This window comes from Corythoichthys intestinalis, chromosome 19 (assembly GCF_030265065.1).
Source record: "Corythoichthys intestinalis isolate RoL2023-P3 chromosome 19, ASM3026506v1, whole genome shotgun sequence".
Lineage (NCBI taxonomy): Eukaryota > Metazoa > Chordata > Actinopteri > Syngnathiformes > Syngnathidae > Corythoichthys > Corythoichthys intestinalis.
In genome coordinates this window covers 8,419,254-8,437,931 of record NC_080413.1, presented here as the reverse complement: position 1 = coordinate 8,437,931, position 18,678 = coordinate 8,419,254, and the positions used below count along the sequence as shown (strand labels likewise).

Sequence of the window (18,678 nt, the reverse complement as noted above, 5' to 3'; positions counted from 1 at the left end):
GTTAACATTTCGTGGTAACGATGAGCGTGTAGCTCTTCTAAACGTGGATTATATGTAGAACGATTACATGGTTTTGCTGAGAAAGATGAAAGGTTAGCTAGACATTTGGACACATCCACTGTGTTTTCTGGCTTGTCAAATAGAACACAGAACGATCTAATTGAAGCAATCCTCTCCATTAAGGCGGAGAGATTTTTTGTTAAAGTAAAGGAAAATAAGGAGGACTTCTACTAAAAGGGCGTAGGTTTGCATAGGGACGGTAGAGACATAACACTACCAACTTTTCAGCATGCTAAAATTGTCCCTACCAACTTTTAAGCAACCTTACCTTTTTTGCATGATACAATGTTCAGTTATATAGAGAATTTAGATCTTTCAATAGTTCCATATGTTGTAAGGATAGAATTGACTTTTCAGCATGCTAAAATTGTCCCTACCAACTTTTAAGCAACCTTACCTTTTTTGCATGATACAATGTTCAGTTATATAGAGAATTTAGATCTTTCAATAGTTCCATATGTTGTAAGGATAGAATTGACCCTACCATTATTAAGTGAATTATTTTCACTATGTTTATGTTTGCTAATAAAAACCAGACATTTATTCAGGAAGTTTTCAAAATGTTTTTATATTATTTTTTGAAAACAAAGGTTTGAATCGAACAGTGTATCATCTGAACCAATGTACGTAAAAGTTATTATCAGTAGATAAGGATTTATTTTGCATTGATCATTTTGCCTATTAATTAATTAGGTTCATATACATGAGAAATGTGGCCCTTTGCCCCCTTCATCCAATCTGTTTGGTCTAATTAATGTCCCGTCCCCAGCAAAAAGTGTACCTACATGCAGGTTATGCTGTTATATCGTCCCTACGAATGTTGAGACCAAACCTATGCCCTTCCAAAGTAACACCGGTTTTTGTGGTGAAGGACAGGCGCAAGACCACAAACAGTTTTCATTTCAATCTTATTTAAAAAAAAAAAAAAAAAAAATCAGACCAAGAAAAATACAATAGAATATTTAAAAACTAATTCTAATTCTTTGTTTTTCTTTTCACACTTTTTGTTTAGCAATATGTAATAAATTGATTAAAGTTTCAGAATTAAAAGTTTTAAAAACAACTGAATATTTCACTAAAGGTCAGAATTGAATTCTGTGGTTTTGTACACCAGGGTGTAGAGCAAATGCATGTTATTTTCTTACTTTTACGTATTGATAATATGTACCGTGTGTGCGTGTTTTGTGAAGAATGCTGATGAGATATGAAATAACCAGTAGCCAATTGAATAAGCTACCCTTTTTGGTTTATATATTTGGAAATCTGACACTAAAGGAGTCAGTGCCTCACCAACCATGAACCTCACCGCACGTCACTGCATCAGACGCTACCTGCTACCACCGTAGCATCGACTTTAGCAACGTCGGCGTAGTTTGTAGCAGCTGTCGGCTGCAGTGTGTTTTTTTTTTTTTTTGTTGTTCTTGTTTTTTTTTTTTTTTTTTGCTTCTTCCTCTACGCACGTGACGTCAGCGCGTTGTCCTGCATTAAAAGTAGTCTGGGCAAAACCTGATGCTTAGAGCAGGCAAAATTAAACGATTCCTCGAGGTGAATAAAATTACTCGGATCAGTTTTTAAACTCGAGTTACTCGAGTATTGGTTGTATTAAAATACATTTTCAATAAAACTGTATTGTGATTTCTGCTGTTTTATGGGTTACAGTATGTTTTATCTGTTATTGTCGTTAAAAAGTAAAGACAATTTTAAAAAATATATAAAATTATGTCTGTTTGATTATTAACATGTATTTTATTTTCTGTTATTTTTTTTCCAATATATTTTTTTTTACATTTTAGAAATTTAGTACAGATTTTCAATTTACATAACTGCTTTCTTTCTTACAGGATGTCATTTTTTTTTTACTATATATATATATATATATATATATATATATATATATATATATATATATATATATATATATATATATATATATATATATATATATATATATATATATATATATATATTAGGCCTGAACGATATTGGGAAAAACTATTGCTGCGATTTTTTTTGGGTTTGCGATACATTGCGATATTATATTGCGATATTAAAAACATTTATATATATTTTTTTCAAGATATTTTCACAAGATGACTTAAATAGCTGTTTGGAAAGACTTTAGATCACCACAGTGTACAGTCATCCCTTGTTTTTTGCGGTTAACGGGGACCAGAACCCGCCGCGATAAGTGAAAAACCGCGAAGTAGCCCACCCCCCCATTTTAATTTTTTTTTTTGTGTGTGTGGTTTTTGTGCCCAATGTATTTATTCAGATTTAGCATTGGAAAGAGATACATACAGGTTGACCCAAAAAAAAGTTTACACTCAGTTGACTGCTTGTTTAAAAGCCATTGAAACATATCTAAATAGGTTGTCATGCTTAAGTGATTCATTAAGGTCACTCAATGCAGCTGGTAATCTCTCATCTCTACAATTCCTGTGCTTCTGCTGAAAATGAAGAAAACTTTAGCTGTACCTGAATTGCTGCGTGCCGGTCTGACACCTACTGAGATTACAGCAAATCTGAGAATATCCAGATGTGCAGTCTACAAAGTTAAAAAGAAGCTGAAAGATATTGGAACAGCCTTACGAAAACCTGGGTCTGGAAGTGCCGATCTGTGCCGACCAAAAAGTTGATCGACAAGGTGATATGTGGACACCCCAGAGTCCAGATCTCAATCCCCTGGATTATAGCATATGGGCAACTGTGGAGGACAGTGCCTGTAAGAAGCCACAAACTGCTGTGGCAGCCTTGGAGAGGTCCATTGTTAGATCTTGGGAAAAGATGACAGCATCCTACATAAAGAAGCGTTCCGCAGGCGCCTGGAGGCTGTTGTGACACTTAAGGGAGGACACATTGAAAAATAGAGTGTACTGTACATGTTCTTTACAATAATGTATAATTTGTGATTCAATTCTAATTCTAAAATGAATAAACATGGCATTTAAGTTGTATTATGGCAGTGTAAACTTTTTTTGGGGTCACCGTGTATAAGACATGTTTTTTTTTCACCTCCCCCAACCCCCCCCTCCCCAAGTGATTTAAAAAATGTATAAAAATAAATGGTTTTTAAGCACTTCAAATTTCATAATTATGATAAGTTTTAAACATAACTGTCCAACCAAATCATTTTTGAACAAGAATAAAGTACTGTAGCAGATAAATGCTTGGCTTTATTAAATGCTTCTGTTTATCTACTTTAGCTGTGATCGTTGAAGTGACATGTAGAAATTTCAAACTCCTCATGATCACTTCTGGCATTTAAATGTCTCCAACGTCCCCACAGTACACACATTCATTCCAGCGCGGCTTCCTTGCAACTGTTTAACAAGTTCAACGATGATTGACAGATGCCCGTGTGAAGTCTGCTTCTTTGGCCAGATCAAAGCCATTGTTGTGCCGCAGTGACTGAGAGGATCAAAAGGCTGGGAGAGGGAGGGTAGGAGGCTGTGCGCAGACAGGAAAGTGAGGCGTATGTGGATCAAAAAAAAGAAAAACTATCGCACGTGCTTGCGATGGGACTATTGCGCACACGCACATCGCGATGGCGATGTTTAAACGATATATCGTTCAGGCTTAATATATATATATATATATATATATATATCATTTTACTTATTGTTATATCATCTATCGCCACACTCTCTTCTTCAGGTCGTGTCGCCATGACAACAGAGGCAGGCTCCGAGACCGAGGTTAAGGAGAAAGCGGAGAAGTCCGCCGCCCCGCTCGACGAATCGGAAAAGGCCACCGCCGAGACCCAGGAAGTGGCCGCCACTGAGGGCGAACCAGAGAGAGAGAAGGAAAAAGAGGGCAAAGGAATATCACGCTACCTGCCAACATGGTTTAAAAAGCAGAAATCGCAAAGCCAGGTACTTTCATACAAGTTGCTACGTCGTTATATTTCCGTCGTGTTGTTATGACCTTCCAAATCAACATGACGCTCTGTATAGACCTCCCCGACCAAGGAGGTGCCATCACCCGAGAAGCCCGCCAGCAATCAGGAGGAGGTCCCGGAAGTGAACGGACACGCAGAGGAAGTGGAAGAGAAGGAGGCGCTCAGTCCGGTACAGGAGCAAGTCAAAGAAAAGGAAGGCGAGTCCCATTCCAACGCCAGCGCAGACACAGAGGTTTGTTATAGCTTTCGTGCATACATATTGTCTGCCAGGGTCTAAACCAGTTTTTTTGTCCGCAGTGTGCGGTTATAGTGCAAGTCAGTCTCACTTCCTCTTCCTTGCTTCAAGCCATTGATAGTGTTAGACGTCGAATTCATTTCAAAATAGACTGGGCGCCTCGCGCTGTCAGTGGCACTGAAATCACATCATAACACAGTCTTCCTGGTGTTGCGGGGCATTTATGGATGTCACTTCTTTAAAAGTCATTACATGTTTTCAGTAACCCAAAGTCAAAAGGAAGTGGCCCATAAATGCCCCCCTCAACAGAAAGTGAACGAAAATCCACAGAAAATGACTTGAATTGCTTCAAAATTATCAGTGGGATGCACCCTCAGATGATCATGCCCTCCCACTTCAAATGGATTGGACCTCTACTAGTCATAAAACTCCTTTCAATTCACAGCAGAAGGATGAAAAGAGCTTGTTTTGTTTTGTAGAATATCCTAGAATGATTTCCTGACCCATATATTTATAGTTGTCTTATCGACATGTCGTGAAATCATCGTTATTGTGAGTCTTGTATCACTAACCGTATCCTATCGTGACCTAACCAGAGGTTCTCACCACTAGTAGGAATTCTATGTATCAAACTTAATGTTACATATCTGTAATCCGACATTTTCCGGCTGTCGGTGGATGAATCTTAGTTACAGTTATTGTCAATTACCTTTTTTTTCTCTACACTAAAACTAGAAGATTACTATAAAATGCATTACCGGGGCACTAAATAAAATGGCCCAAAACGTCATCACTTAAAGTTCTCACCATCTCGCCTACCCTGCAAATTTGACTTAAATAGGCTAATCCTCTATGAAGTTATCGCCTTCTGTTTCTGACATCTGTGACCTATGACATTTCACCTCATTACCCCAAAATGTAATTACCTCTTTTGTCTCATATTACAAACATATCCTGCAAGTTTGTTAATCACTCAAGAACGGATAAAGGGATTGTCTTGAATACAAACAATATAGACATTACGGAACTTTATACATAACCTAAGGGTTATGAAGGTTTCACCTCGGGCTGCAGCTATGGAATATTTTAGTAATTGAGTATTCTACTGAAAATGCCATCGATTAACCGAGTAATCTGATAAAACTTATTGTTAAGGAGTAATTAGAACTAGAAAGTGCAATTTCTGGAGAAATTACTATGGGGCTTTGCTGTGTGGACATACAGATCTCAGCTACCCCTGCCCAGGTTTGTCTTGGGACATTTCGGGGACACTTTCAGGTCACTTCCTGTTAATTTGGGGACATTTGGGGGACATGTCCTGGTCATAACAGGTCACTTCCTATTGATTTGGTGACATTTCGGGGTCATGTCCAGGTCATATCAGGTCATTTGGGGGGGGGGGGGGGGGGGGTCCTAGTGATATCTGGTCATTTCCTGTTGATTTTGGGACATTTGTTTTTTGCCATTGAAAATGAATGGGAAATTTGGACGTCCATAGCCGTCAATGGCATCGACTGACATTTGCATCAATGGAATCCAAGTACATTGGCATGAATAGAATCAACAAACATGACTGTCAATGGCATAAAACAAAAGTAAATGCCTCTGGAAATGAATGGGGAACTTGGCCTTCAATGGCATAGACTTCTATATGTGTCAATAGAATCCGAGTACAATCGGCATCAATACAATTGACATACATGGCAGTAAATGGCATCTGTCTAAATTAGCCTCAATGCAATGTTAACGCCATTGGAAATGAATAGGATATTTGGGCTGGAATCAGGGACATTTGGGGGACACGTCCTATTGATATCGGTTCATTTCGTGTTTATTTCGGGACTTTTTTTTTTTTTGCCATTGAAAATGAATGGGAAATTAGGACTCTCATGGCTGTCAATGGAATCGATTTCCATATGCGTCAATGGAATCCGAATACATTGGCATCAATAGAAACGACATACATGGCCGTCAATGGCATTCCCTCATTGGCATCGGTGTACATGGGAATCAATGCAATGCAAATGCCATTGAAAATGAATGGGGAAATATGGACGTCCATGGCCGTCAGTAGCATCGACTTATATATACGTCAGTGGAATCCAAGTACATTGGCATCAATAGATTCGACATACATGGTCATCAGTGGCATCTGTGTACATGGGCCTTAATGCTATGTAAATGTAATTGGAAATTAATGGGACATTTGGACATCCATACGCGTCAATGGAATCCGCTGTAGTGTAATGCAAGCGCTGTCTTACAGTGAATACATGAAACAGTGTTCGTCTTGGTGTCCAGCTTGAAATGCTATCACACTTTTGACAATTTCTGCTTTTTCTTGGTGCCTTTCTCTTCGCTTTCGTCAGCTTCTTCATCTTCGTCTACTGTATATTCATGCATGTTTGAAATCAAATATATCCGCCGCCTCTTACTTCTTCTTGTACGCACGTGACGTCAGCGCTTTGTGCTGCATTAAAAGTAGTCCGGGCAAAACTAGAGCCACTTAGAGCTGGCCAAATTGAACGATTCCTCGAGGCGCAGAAAATTCCTCAATCAAATTTTTTTAATCAAGTTACTCGAATCACCGTATTGGCCCGAATATAAGACGGTGTTTTTTACATTGAAATAAGACTGAAAAAGTGGGGGTCGTTTTATATTTGCGGTCTAGACATTATACCCATTCATGACGCTAGATCTGTCTAAAAATTAATTTGGTGTTCACAAAGTCTTTTTTTCAAACGTAAGTCTTAAAAAAGAGGGGCTCGTCTTATAATCAGGGCCGTCTTATATTCGGGCCAATACGGTATTCGAGTAATCGTTTCAGCTCTAGTTTCACCTACTGGCGGAGGTGACAACTGTGTGTTTATTGGCTTTGTTTAGTTTAGTTTGGCGGTAGTTTAGTTTAAAAATCAGTTCAACAGCTCCACTATTAACACGGATGTTTTCCATTAAGACTCACAAAAAAACAAAACAAAGATGTCTGTGGTTTTAGCGCTGGTAATTATTGCTGCACGTGGGCTGAAGTTCGCACTCGTGAAAGCAGTAAAAACCACAAGTGAAACCACTGATGAGATAATAAGGTGGAAGGTATTATAACAGTCCGCCAGATGTTTTTTTTCTGAGGTGTTTTTAACCACGGACTGAGGCAACCTTATTCTTCTTGTCCTAGAGGTGAAATAAGTTGTAACTCCTACACACATATTTGTTGCTCAGCCTTGCATCCAATGGTCACAATAAGCCACCCCGGCCCACCCTGTGACATCAACTCTTCAGTTGGCGAGCCAAAAAGAGCCGCCCAAAAACAGGACTTTCATGCATCTCTCCCCTCCTCTTGTTTTTTTTTTAGCCTGCCGGGGAAGAGAAAGTCGAGGAGAAGAACGTCGAGGGCACCAAGGCCGCAAGTGAAGAAGGAGTCGAGGAGGAGCAACCAGAAAAGAAGGAGCGGGCAAACGGAGGTGAAGGCCAGACCTCCATTTTCCAGTCGCCGCTGCGTTTGGTGAGGAAGAGCAAGATGAAATTGGTGGTGTGTCACGTGACCCTGTTGGACGGTTCCGACTTCACCTGCGAGGTGGAGGTGAGATTCTCGGCTCAATACGCGTTGTTTGGGTGGGGTCTCGGGGTTAAATCCAGACATTTAGCTGATTACCCGAGGGGGTGCAAGAGACCCCACTACTAGATTAGTTTTCTACATCTGCTAAACACAGATGGTGGATTCTTCTTGACTTAACTGTGTAGATTACACTGCTTTATAAAGGTAACATTGTAATTAATTGGAGTAGAATCAAAATATTTGAATGATACTCAAAAATGTTTTACAGTGTAGCAAGTTAGCAACGCCTAGCGCCTGCAGCTCTGTAAACAGAAAGCGCTTTGTCCTGCAACAGATAACGCTGATACTGCAACAACTACTATTGTCCCAAACACGCACACACATAGGCATCCATCCATCCAACCACACACTGGCATGGTGAGGTTGGCAGAGGAGAAGAGAAAGAAAGATTCATTCCAGGAATTAAACTCGACTTTTTGTACAGCAGAGGACTACATGCTATGGAAGACTAGGAGTGCCAAATGAACCCTTTATTGGCCAAGTGACGTAACATGTTAGCTGCAATTAGGGCTACAACTAATGATTATTTTTGTAATAATGAAGACAAAATATGTGCCTATTTCCTTTAAAAAAAAAAAAAATTAGATTACAGCCTCCTGACTTAACTGTAGTTACTAAAGATGTCCTGATCGATCAGCATCCCGATCGATGGGGTCCAATCACGTCATTTTCAAAGTATCGGAATCGGCAAAAAAATATCGGACATGCCTTTTTTAAATATATATATATTTTTTAATTAAATCGTTTTCTAATTGTATTTCACGTTACAGACAAAATGTCTTACACTCATCCAGAGTCTTTAGTTTTGGCTTAAAGTAGGACTGTCAAATTTATCGCGTTAACGGCGGTAATGAATTTTTAAAAAATTAATCACGTTAAAATATTGAATGCAATTAACGCATGCGCTGCACGACCCACTCACGCATTGTCACGTTCAATCTATAAAGGCGCCGTTATACCTATATATAGAGCTATAAGGCAGTGTAAAATGAGTGGAGTGAATTTAGGCAGTCTTTGGATCCTTTATTTAATTGGCTAAAGCCTTAACATCCCCCTCTCAACAATTAAAAATATCGTGGAAAGCAATGTGTGGAAGAAAAGTACTAGTTGATCTTTTTCTTAACACCATATGTTATTTCTCAACGCAGAGAAGATATATCAATTGGTGTCACTACGCACAGTCATGGTTGCACTTCCCATCATGCATTTGGGCAGAACAGTTAAATGGCTACAGTATCATTTATTGAAAGCTCAGCAAATACACTAGATGGCAATATTTAGTCACAATATACAAAGTCACATTTATCCTTTAAGAATTACAAGTCTTTCTATCAGTGGATCCCTCTCACAGAAAGAATGTTAATAATGTAAATGCCATCTTGAGGATTTATTGTCATAATAAACAAATACAGTACTTTGAATGTATATATTAGTCCGAGTTGTATTCATTTTTTTCTTAATGCATTGCCAAAATGTATATGATCGGGAAAAATGATTGGACGAATGATTGGAATTGAATCGGGAGCAAAAAAAAAGCAATCGGATCGGGAAATATCGGGATCGGCAGATACTCAAACTAAAACGATCGGGATCGGATCGGGAGCAAAAAAACATGATCGGAACAACCCTAGTAGTTACAACTGTACTGTTTTAAGTACCATAATTTTCGGACTATAAGGAGCACCTGACTATAAATCGTCAACCACCAAATTTGACACGAAAACGGCATTTGTTCATACATAAGCTGCAGCTGTCCTCACTATATCATGCGATATTTCTGCCAAAAGATATTAACGTGTAACACTTTATTTGACAGCGGCATCATAAGACTGTCTTAAGACCAAATTAAGCTTTACACCAATTGGCTGCAAAGCTTCATTGCTTCAAGAAGCTTCATTTGGCCATCACTGCTCCCTTGGGGGAGACTATCAACCTCTGCTGCCACCTGCTGTCAACACTGTTGTTGTCCAACATGCCTCTGAGCATGCATTGCAGCGATACAGATATAGATTACTATCAAAACTCATATTCTGTGCTAATTATTTCCTCAGTTACTGTTCTAGTTGTTTAATTAATTGCTAGTTATGGTATTTTGTAACACTTTATTTGACAGTGGCATCATAAGACTGTCCTAAGACCACCATAACTATTACATGACACTACCATGAGCATTAATGAATGCTTATGACAGATGTCATTTTGGATCATCCGGCAAATTATCTCACTTTTGAATGGCTGTAAAAGAACCGAACTGCACATAAATGGAGTTAGTGACATAATTTGACGGATGACAATAAATGACAACTGTCATAAGCATTCATTAATGCCCTTGATAGACTCATGTCGTAATTATGAGGGTCTTATTGCAGTATTATGACACTGCTGTCAAATTAAGTGTTACCTATTAACCCAATAAAATCAACAAACAAGCCAAACTGGACAGTAAGACGCAGGACTGAAAATGAGGGGGGAAAAGTAGCGGCTTAAAACTTGTTAAAGTTTTTAATAAAGGTTAAGTATAAAACATAACAATAATTTCTCAGCACAGAACTCAGACAAAAGTCCTGTTCATTCAAATTAAAAAAAATGCTGCTGAGTGACATTTTTTTTCTTGTAGGCAAAGCGCTGATATAAATTGTGCCAATGACTCCTTTATTGTCTTTAAAGAAACTAAACAACAAAATCGAATTGGGAGGAGGCAGACTGTAATGAATCAGTTTTCTTTATCAAACAGTTGTTCATAAATACATTCCAAATCCAATTTCAAAGCACAGTCTCTTGTATGACAAATTATTGTTTGACTGGGAGTTTGTGTTGAAAGAAGACTCAAAGCTGTAATATGATAGGGTTTATGTGTGTGGTTTCTTTATAAAAAAGAAATGAGACAACTTTACTGTCTAACAAGAACTCGAGTGCTAATGTCCTTCTCCAAAACACAATACAAACGGACACTTAAGATACTAATTAGCAAAATTGCTAACTAGCTCAGCGCCATGGACTAAGTAGTACCGTCTCATCAACAAAGAATACAAACAGTTGGCTTCATTTACTCACCTCTGACGGATGCACACTGGATCTAACAACACAAAAGACAATCTAACTCTTGACATTTTGTAATATTATTGATTCAACAACCCAGTCTGAGTGTAGCAGTGAACTCTCTCTCTCTTGCTCTAATCACTGGCGTGCAGCCTCACATTACACACAAACAAGGACCCAAACTGGACTGCTCGTAATTGCCAGCAAAAATTATCAAATTCGTTAGCAACTAATTTATTAATCAATTTTAATCGATTTAATCAATTGGTTGTTGCTGCCTTAGCTGCAAAAAATTAAATACTATGAAATTAAAAGAAAAAAAATGTATGACATTTGTAAATGAATCTTGAAAAAAAAGAAATACTGGGATGAAAACAGCACATTATTTATTTACAGTATGTATTTGTATCAGTGGACTGCAGCGGAAGCTCAGCTATCCCCAAATTGTCAAAAAATAAGTGATCAAATGTGTACTGTTGTGTTTACATGTCATTGACTAAATATTTGCTATAACGCGCTCAACTTTTGTTCAGAATTAGCTTCTTATCACTGGTTACGATGCGGCTTGCTTTTTATTCATTGGCACAGCTTCACAGTCCTTTAAACAGCGGACGCTGTGCGTCTCAAGAGTTGAGAGTGCATTGTTCCACTACAGCGAACGACGAGTCATTGGCTAAAGGCTGGGTTCATCCTGTGCGTCTCTGGGGGTCTGTGGGCAGTGGGTGGGGCTCTGCTGGCCCGGACGCTCTGCTTCTCTGCATGATGATTTGATTATCTCTCTGAGGCTGAATCCCTTTTTGATTGACAGCAAAATGAGCGAATCAGTGATCTTGTCGAATTAGCATCCATGGGAGGCATTTTTCAAAGTTTATTCCGTTGCTCTGATTTGAACCGGTGACTTTCATAATCATCCTAGTGACACTTGGTCTGTTAAAAAAAGGCCTAGCAAAAAATTGAGCTTATATTTTTGGTGGGTATTTTTTTCTTGTAGCTGCTTGTACTTGGAAACTTAACTTCTGGCACTCGAGTTTCTTTCCCTACCGAGCAGCGGGTGCTGCTGAGCTCCTCCACTGTTACAAAGCACTCACAGGCGGACACACTTTTAGTTTTCCTCCTAGAAAGACCAGTATCCGCCACTTAAAAATGCATTTACTTAGGGCTGCAACTATCGATTATTTTCATCATTGATTATTCGGATGATTAATTAAGCAATTAATCGATTAATCGATGTCACCTTTTTCAATTACCTTCACAATTTACCTTAAAGTTGTTTTAGGCATGTTGTAAGTAACAATGAAGACAAAATGGATGACTATTTCCTTCAAAAATAATATTTTAATACAGCTTCTTGACTTAATTGTAGTCTACAACTGTAGTGATTATCAAATTCGTTGGCAACTAATTCATGAATTGATTTAATCAATTAGATGTTGCAGCCTTATTAAGAAGCTAGTTTCGAGAGTAAGATCTGAAAATTGGCAACGATCTGAATTGTTTTCCAAAGTAAAAGCAGATTTTTGTTTATTTCCTACTTTGACTTAAAGAGCATACGACAGGAGAAAAAAAGTCTTAAATAGCATTATTATGTGAATTAGAATCATATTTTGAGACGATTCGACTTTTTACAACAATTTAGCAAAGCGCAGATGACGAGAAATTAGTCTTTTAATCTGCCGGTTAGCCACGCCTACCATTATAGGGCTCTAGCGTCCCCAACAGGTGGATGATGTCAGCAAAGTCACAATTTCATCTAATTTAGTATACGGCCCATTGATTGGGAATTATTCACAACGACGAATACACGACGAAGAGTGCCGCAAAATGTCATTGTTTCAGTTTCTCTACTCCAATATTTTTACAGGATATTTTTTTATCCAAGTATTTTTCCCCAATAGCTAAATAAATGGCTTGAGAAGGACCAGTCAGCCCGTCGAGGGGGAACTATTCACAATGAGGAAAACCCGACGAAGAGAGCTGCAAAATGTCATTGTTTCTGTCTCTTTACTTCAATATTTTTACAGGATATTCTTTTTATCCAAGTATTTTCCCCAATTGCTAAATAAATGGCATGGTCATGACAAATAATAGTCTTGTGCTAAATGCAATATGAAATAATAAAAATGCACTTATTCAGGACGACATGGCAAAATTACTCCATAATGGTCAAAACTGTCGACTTCACCTTTACTGTCGCACCTCCCGAACGATATTTTTTGACACCTAAATCGGACATATGTCATTTCACACATAACTAGCCCGGATTATTTGACATGACGACTGGGTTGTCGATTGTCTTCGCGGATCGGCAGACCGCTCGGCGGAGAGCAATTTACAGTTCGTTCCCCGGAGGAGGGCGGCTGCAGTTGTTGTGCAGCTAACGTGCAGCTAATGTGCACGAGGAGAGCTTTTTATATGCCTATCAATGATCAAACGTAAGTAGTCCTTTATTTCAAGAAAGTTTGTAGTGTTTACTTTGTAATCGCTGTATTCGTATTTGACATAATACAAAACAAGATGTTTACTCACTTTCTCGTTAGTCCAATGGTCCCACAGTAGTAGGGCTTGTTTTGGCATATATCCACGGTGAATGGGAACCTTTTGAAACTCCAAAAAGGCGCACATGCCTCTCCCTCATAAAGCAAGATTTTTTTGCAGCCGTCTGGCTGGCGTGATGCGAAAAATAGACGTATTAATCCGCAAAATCAGCTGAATCCTTAGTCCTCATACACAACAGTACGGCTGTTTAGTGAAGAGGAGTCCTTCTCCCGTACACGTCACAGCGCCTTCCTCCTCAATGCAAGACCGAAGCCGGAAGTCACTCATTTTCATGGCGCGGGATTCAAAAAACTAAATAAATATAGCGATTGCTTCCACACACATCCAAGCGGTCCATATCATTCAGGAGCATAAAATACCGCGTGTATTATGAAATAAACATGCTTTTTCGTGTCACATGCACTTTAAGAAAATATAATGAAGAAATCTGATCATATTTACAACTGAGAAGTTATATTTGTTATAATTTCAATAATTTAGATAAGTTTAAGGTGAAGAAGGCCTTAAACGATTAATTGGTTGTCAAAATAGTTGTTGATTCATTTGCTAATCAGTTAAATGTCGATTAATCGATTGTTGCACCTCTATATTTACTGTAATTTGTGGACACCTGATATAAGCCACACTCTTCTAATTTTGCAGCAAAACCTTATTTGTTCATTCATAAACCGTACTTATCTATAAAATGCAGGCATCAACATTGTATTATGGTGTATTTACACCAAAAGACATGTAACTTATTAGCCTATAATCCAAAAAATAAAACACACTGTACTACTAGACTATAAATTGCAAGGAGGAAAAGCAATTAATATAGTAAATAGTAAATAAAAAAAGTAAAGTAGTTTATAATCCCATAATTGAGGTACTGTATTTATTTAATTTTGTCACGCCTGGTTCTCCATTTCACAACCATGCCAAATTTTAAAACACTTACCCTCCATCCACTTCAGTGTTTAAATGCTAGATGCCCAATCCATTTTGACTGGGAGGGCTAGCAACGATTATTCTATCCTGCGTTCAACTGAATAGAAGAACATACCGCAGATGTTTTCAGATGGAAGAAATAGAGAATCAGTCTTTTATTACAGATTGCCAGATTGAAAATCTCAGTTTGGAATGTTACGCTCAACTCATTGCACACACACACATTTTTCATCATTTCATTCTTTGTCCTTTTTTTCCAGCCGCTTGCTTTCTGTCTGACCTTCTGCCTGAGCAAAGGTCACTGTAGCCTAAGTGTGTGTGTGCATTTTTGTGGATGTGTGGCTAAATGTCATTGTCATTGCTCACTGTGGAGGATTTTATGGTTCGCTCCATGGAATGTGACCCGGACGGAGCACATATTGAAGAGACAAAAGTGCATTGATGCTCAGATAGGAAGTCCAGACAAAAATATGTCTGTTGACTTATTGCTTATTGCTGGGATTTGTATTTTGTAAAGATATACTGTAATTCTACATTACTGATTATTTTTGCTATGCTTGGGGGAATTTGCGGTTATAGTTTTACCCAATACTGGCTAACGTTACCGGAAACTTGTGCGGTGTAGAATACATACTTTAAATTTCTTTATTGAAGAGATGGCAACAAAATAAACATGTAACATGTAACAAGTAGGGCTGTCAAACGATTAAAATTTTTAATCGAGTTTATTACACCTTAAAAATTAATTGATCGAAATTAATCGCAATTCAAACCAGCTATAAAATATGCCATATTTATCTGTAAATTATTGTTGGAATGGAAAGATAAGACACAAGATGAATATATACATTCAACATACGGTACATAAGTACTGTATTTGTTTATTATAACAATAAATCAACAAGATGGCATTAACATTATTAACATTCTGTTAAAGCGATCCATGGATAGAAAGATAAATATTAGTACAAGTTATAGAAATTTTATATTAAAACCCCTCTTAATGTTTTCGTTTTAAAGGGGATGTAGCGCCCTGGGAAAATTTTGATATTCCATCATTTATCCATAAACGCATGCCTTTTGTATTCATATCATGCCACTTCGTGTAATTACACACAAGAAAATGAGAGAAATTTGGCTCGATTGTCAAGCTAAAACGACCGGCGCCTGAGATCTGGCAGATTGTGTGCGTGACGTCACGTCAAGTGAAGAGAGTGCCACCGGCCACTAGGGGGGCAGCGCCTGTCTGCATCAATATAATTCCTTCTAGTGTGGGGAGAATTAGGGGTGTTTTGAGCTGTTTATGCTGATGCATTGTGTTCGTCCTGCACATATTCCAGGTTCCCTCATGAAGAAACACCGCTCGTTGTCAATAAAAGAGAATTCAGAGTTGGCAGTGAGGGCTGTTTCTTCAACAAGAAAAAGGCTCAGTGCTTTAATACTGAATGGCGGCGATGATGGCAGTCAATTTCGTTTCTAGTTTCAGCGACGAATCCGACGTAGAAGGACGTAACGAATGTTCATCTAATGGTGACGAGGAGAGTTGCAAAGCTTTAATCGGTGTTATAGGTGACCAATTTGAGCCCAAACGAACGCCAATGCAGCGTAATGAAACGGTCATTGAGGGGAGCAATGACACTGATGAAACATCGGCAGCAGATCGTGTGGGAAACACCAATGATTTGTTTAGCATTTCTTTTTGTGAAGCTGATACACCGTGACTGCAAAATAAAGGAATGCATAGAATAATTATAATTTATTGCGCTATCATAGCTTTTCGCTCTGCCAACAGACACAAATATGAACGGGATCAGAGGATTTGTTCTATATATTTTACGAACGATCATTTATACATGTGTCGAGTCCTGTATCCAAAGGCGTGACATTTTTTTTTATTAATTATAAAAGAGTACTCACTCTGGCCATTTCAAGCTTGGCTGCTCCCTTCTTTGCGTAGCTTTAGCCTCCTTTAGCAGTCATCGTCTCTCTCTTGATATCTCGGGACATTTAGGTGGCTGTGCATCTATGGTCGGCACCGCATCTCCTTTGAGCAGCAATCTTTTAGCAAAACCCGATTTCTCTTGTCCATAGTTCGAGAAGCTTTCAGTTGGAAAATGCGCACCACAGAAAAGCGTGCCGGAGGCTGTGTCTAGAAAATTAGCCCTCTTTGCACGGACGAACTTTACCCATTTTCTGTGTAGTCCAGCTTTTTTTTTCGCGTTCAGGAACTCATGGATACTATATTCCGATAAACAACTATTTGTACACCACATAGCACAGCAGTTTTGAACCATTGTTGTGATGTTTTGGTCAAACAAACCCCAACGCTACTCTCTCGTCGTTAAAAAACAATGGCACCTAGCTCCGCCTCGACTTTCAATCACTTGTCGTGACGTCGCCGCCCCATTCGGCTGTTTCCGGAACACTTTCGGTAGTGTTCGTCATTTTCGATCTATTTTCGATAATTGCTCATTAATGTGATTGATTTTTTTGTTAACTTTATCAATATTTGTTATCTTGGCGCATAACGGTTCTATTGATGTCTCACACCCCCTTTGCCGAAACATCCCCTTTAATAAAATTAGTAAAATTTTCAATCAAAAAATAAACTAGTAGCTCGCCATTGTTGATGTCAATAATTACACAATGCTCATGGGTGCTTAAGCCCATAAAATCAGTCGCACCTAAGCGCCAACAGAGGGCAACAAACCTCCAAAAAACACAAGTAACAAGTTGGCATTGCACTGTGCTGTCATTTTAATCTATTTGAGCGGGGCATATGCGTTAATTGAGTCAAATATTTTAACGCGATTGAGTTAAAAAATTAATTACCGCCCGTTAACGCGATAATTTTGACAGCCCTAGTAACAAGCAATGTATATACACGCTTTATTTCATTTAATGAAATTAAATTTTGCATTGGTGGAATGCAGGAAGCTTTAAAATTCAAAAGGTCTAATAAAACAAATACATGATTGGTTTTTCTAGTGTACCGTAGTTTCACTATAGTTTAAAAAAAAAAGGGAGGGGGGTCCAGATTTATATTAATAACTGCTTAACAGAGATCGACCGACATGAGTTTTTCGGGACCGATACTGATTATTAGTAGTTAGAGGGGCCGATAACTGATTTCAAATTTCCAATATAATTTCGATATATCGGCCAGTCTGTCTCTAATAAGTTATTGTCGCACAGTAATTCAATCGTCAGGTTCCGCAAAGGACCATATTGATCCTCAGTGATTTTTTTTTTTTTTTTGTCATGAGTCGACCAATCAGCTTTAAAACATGTTACTCTTATATTAGTATGGGCTTAATATTTTAGCTGTAAGCGTGCATTGGAACCAAAAAACATCTGTTGAGAAAAGTTGGACTTTGAATACTATTTAATAGAGGTGGGAATCTTTGGGCACCTAACGATTAGATTACGATTACTATTCAGAGGCTCCGATTCGATTATAAATTTATATAAATTTATAAATCAATACATATATACATATATATATATATATATATATATATATATATATATATATATATATATATATGATTTCTTTGATTCCTTAAGGCAAAACACTACTGCTTTTGTCCACCGGCATTGCTAAAATCGATCAAAACCTAAAAGTTACCAAGTGTTTCTTTAAGGGCTAAAAAGTCACAAAATAATCCAGAAATACAATGGCATTGCCAAAACAAACAAAAATATTTATGTTTTATACTCCGCAACACTCCCAGAAAAAGACGAACTGCTGTAAACAGAACAGTACAGTAATATGTTTGGAAGTTTAGTTAAAAAAAACAACTTTTTCCCCCTTATCGAATCAGGACTCAGTATCGACAGATTCTAAAAATTAGGTGACTCAGATTCGGGTGCAAAAGTAAGTGATCAGAACATCCCTACTATGTAACTATCATTTTTATCACGTTTGCTAACATCTTATCTTAAAAAGAACAAGTGAGCGACTTTTTGAGCCCTCCCCCCAGATGATCTAAAAAAATTAGTTCATATGTAATTCTTTAAAAACATTGTTCTTCATCTTTTGCCTTTTTTCATGCTACAGAAGCGTGCCAAGGGTCTGTTCCTGTTCTTTAAAGTGTGCGAGCACCTCAATTTGCTGGAGAAGGACTACTTTGGTCTCACATACAATGACAACCATGATCAGAAGGTAGTTTTACCTTGTTATGCACACAAATTTTTACATACAATCGTCCTATTTTTAGTAATAACCAAAACAGCGGGTTTGGTTTTTACTTGCGAAATCTCTCACACATCTGTGTTCTCCTTTTTAGTGCTGGTTGGACCCCACCAAGGAAATTAAGAGACAAATTCGCAGTAAGTTCCATTTTCATG

The 18,678-nt window shown here is 38.1% G+C and overlaps 1 protein-coding gene across 13 annotated transcripts in view; it reads left to right on the top strand.

The window, feature by feature from the left end:
• epb41l2 (erythrocyte membrane protein band 4.1 like 2) overlaps positions 1-18,678 on the top strand; it is a 105,656-nt gene that overhangs the window by 32,660 nt on the left and 54,318 nt on the right. For all 13 annotated transcript variants that reach the window (XM_057823028.1, XM_057823033.1, XM_057823032.1 and 10 more), the window contains exons 2-6: positions 3,715-3,932; positions 4,014-4,190; positions 7,543-7,770; positions 18,389-18,493; positions 18,618-18,660. In XM_057823028.1, coding sequence (XP_057679011.1) covers positions 3,726-3,932; positions 4,014-4,190; positions 7,543-7,770; positions 18,389-18,493; positions 18,618-18,660 — 760 coding nt within the window. In that variant the 5' untranslated portion in view covers positions 3,715-3,725. The remainder of the gene's footprint in view (positions 1-3,714; positions 3,933-4,013; positions 4,191-7,542; positions 7,771-18,388; positions 18,494-18,617; positions 18,661-18,678) is intronic.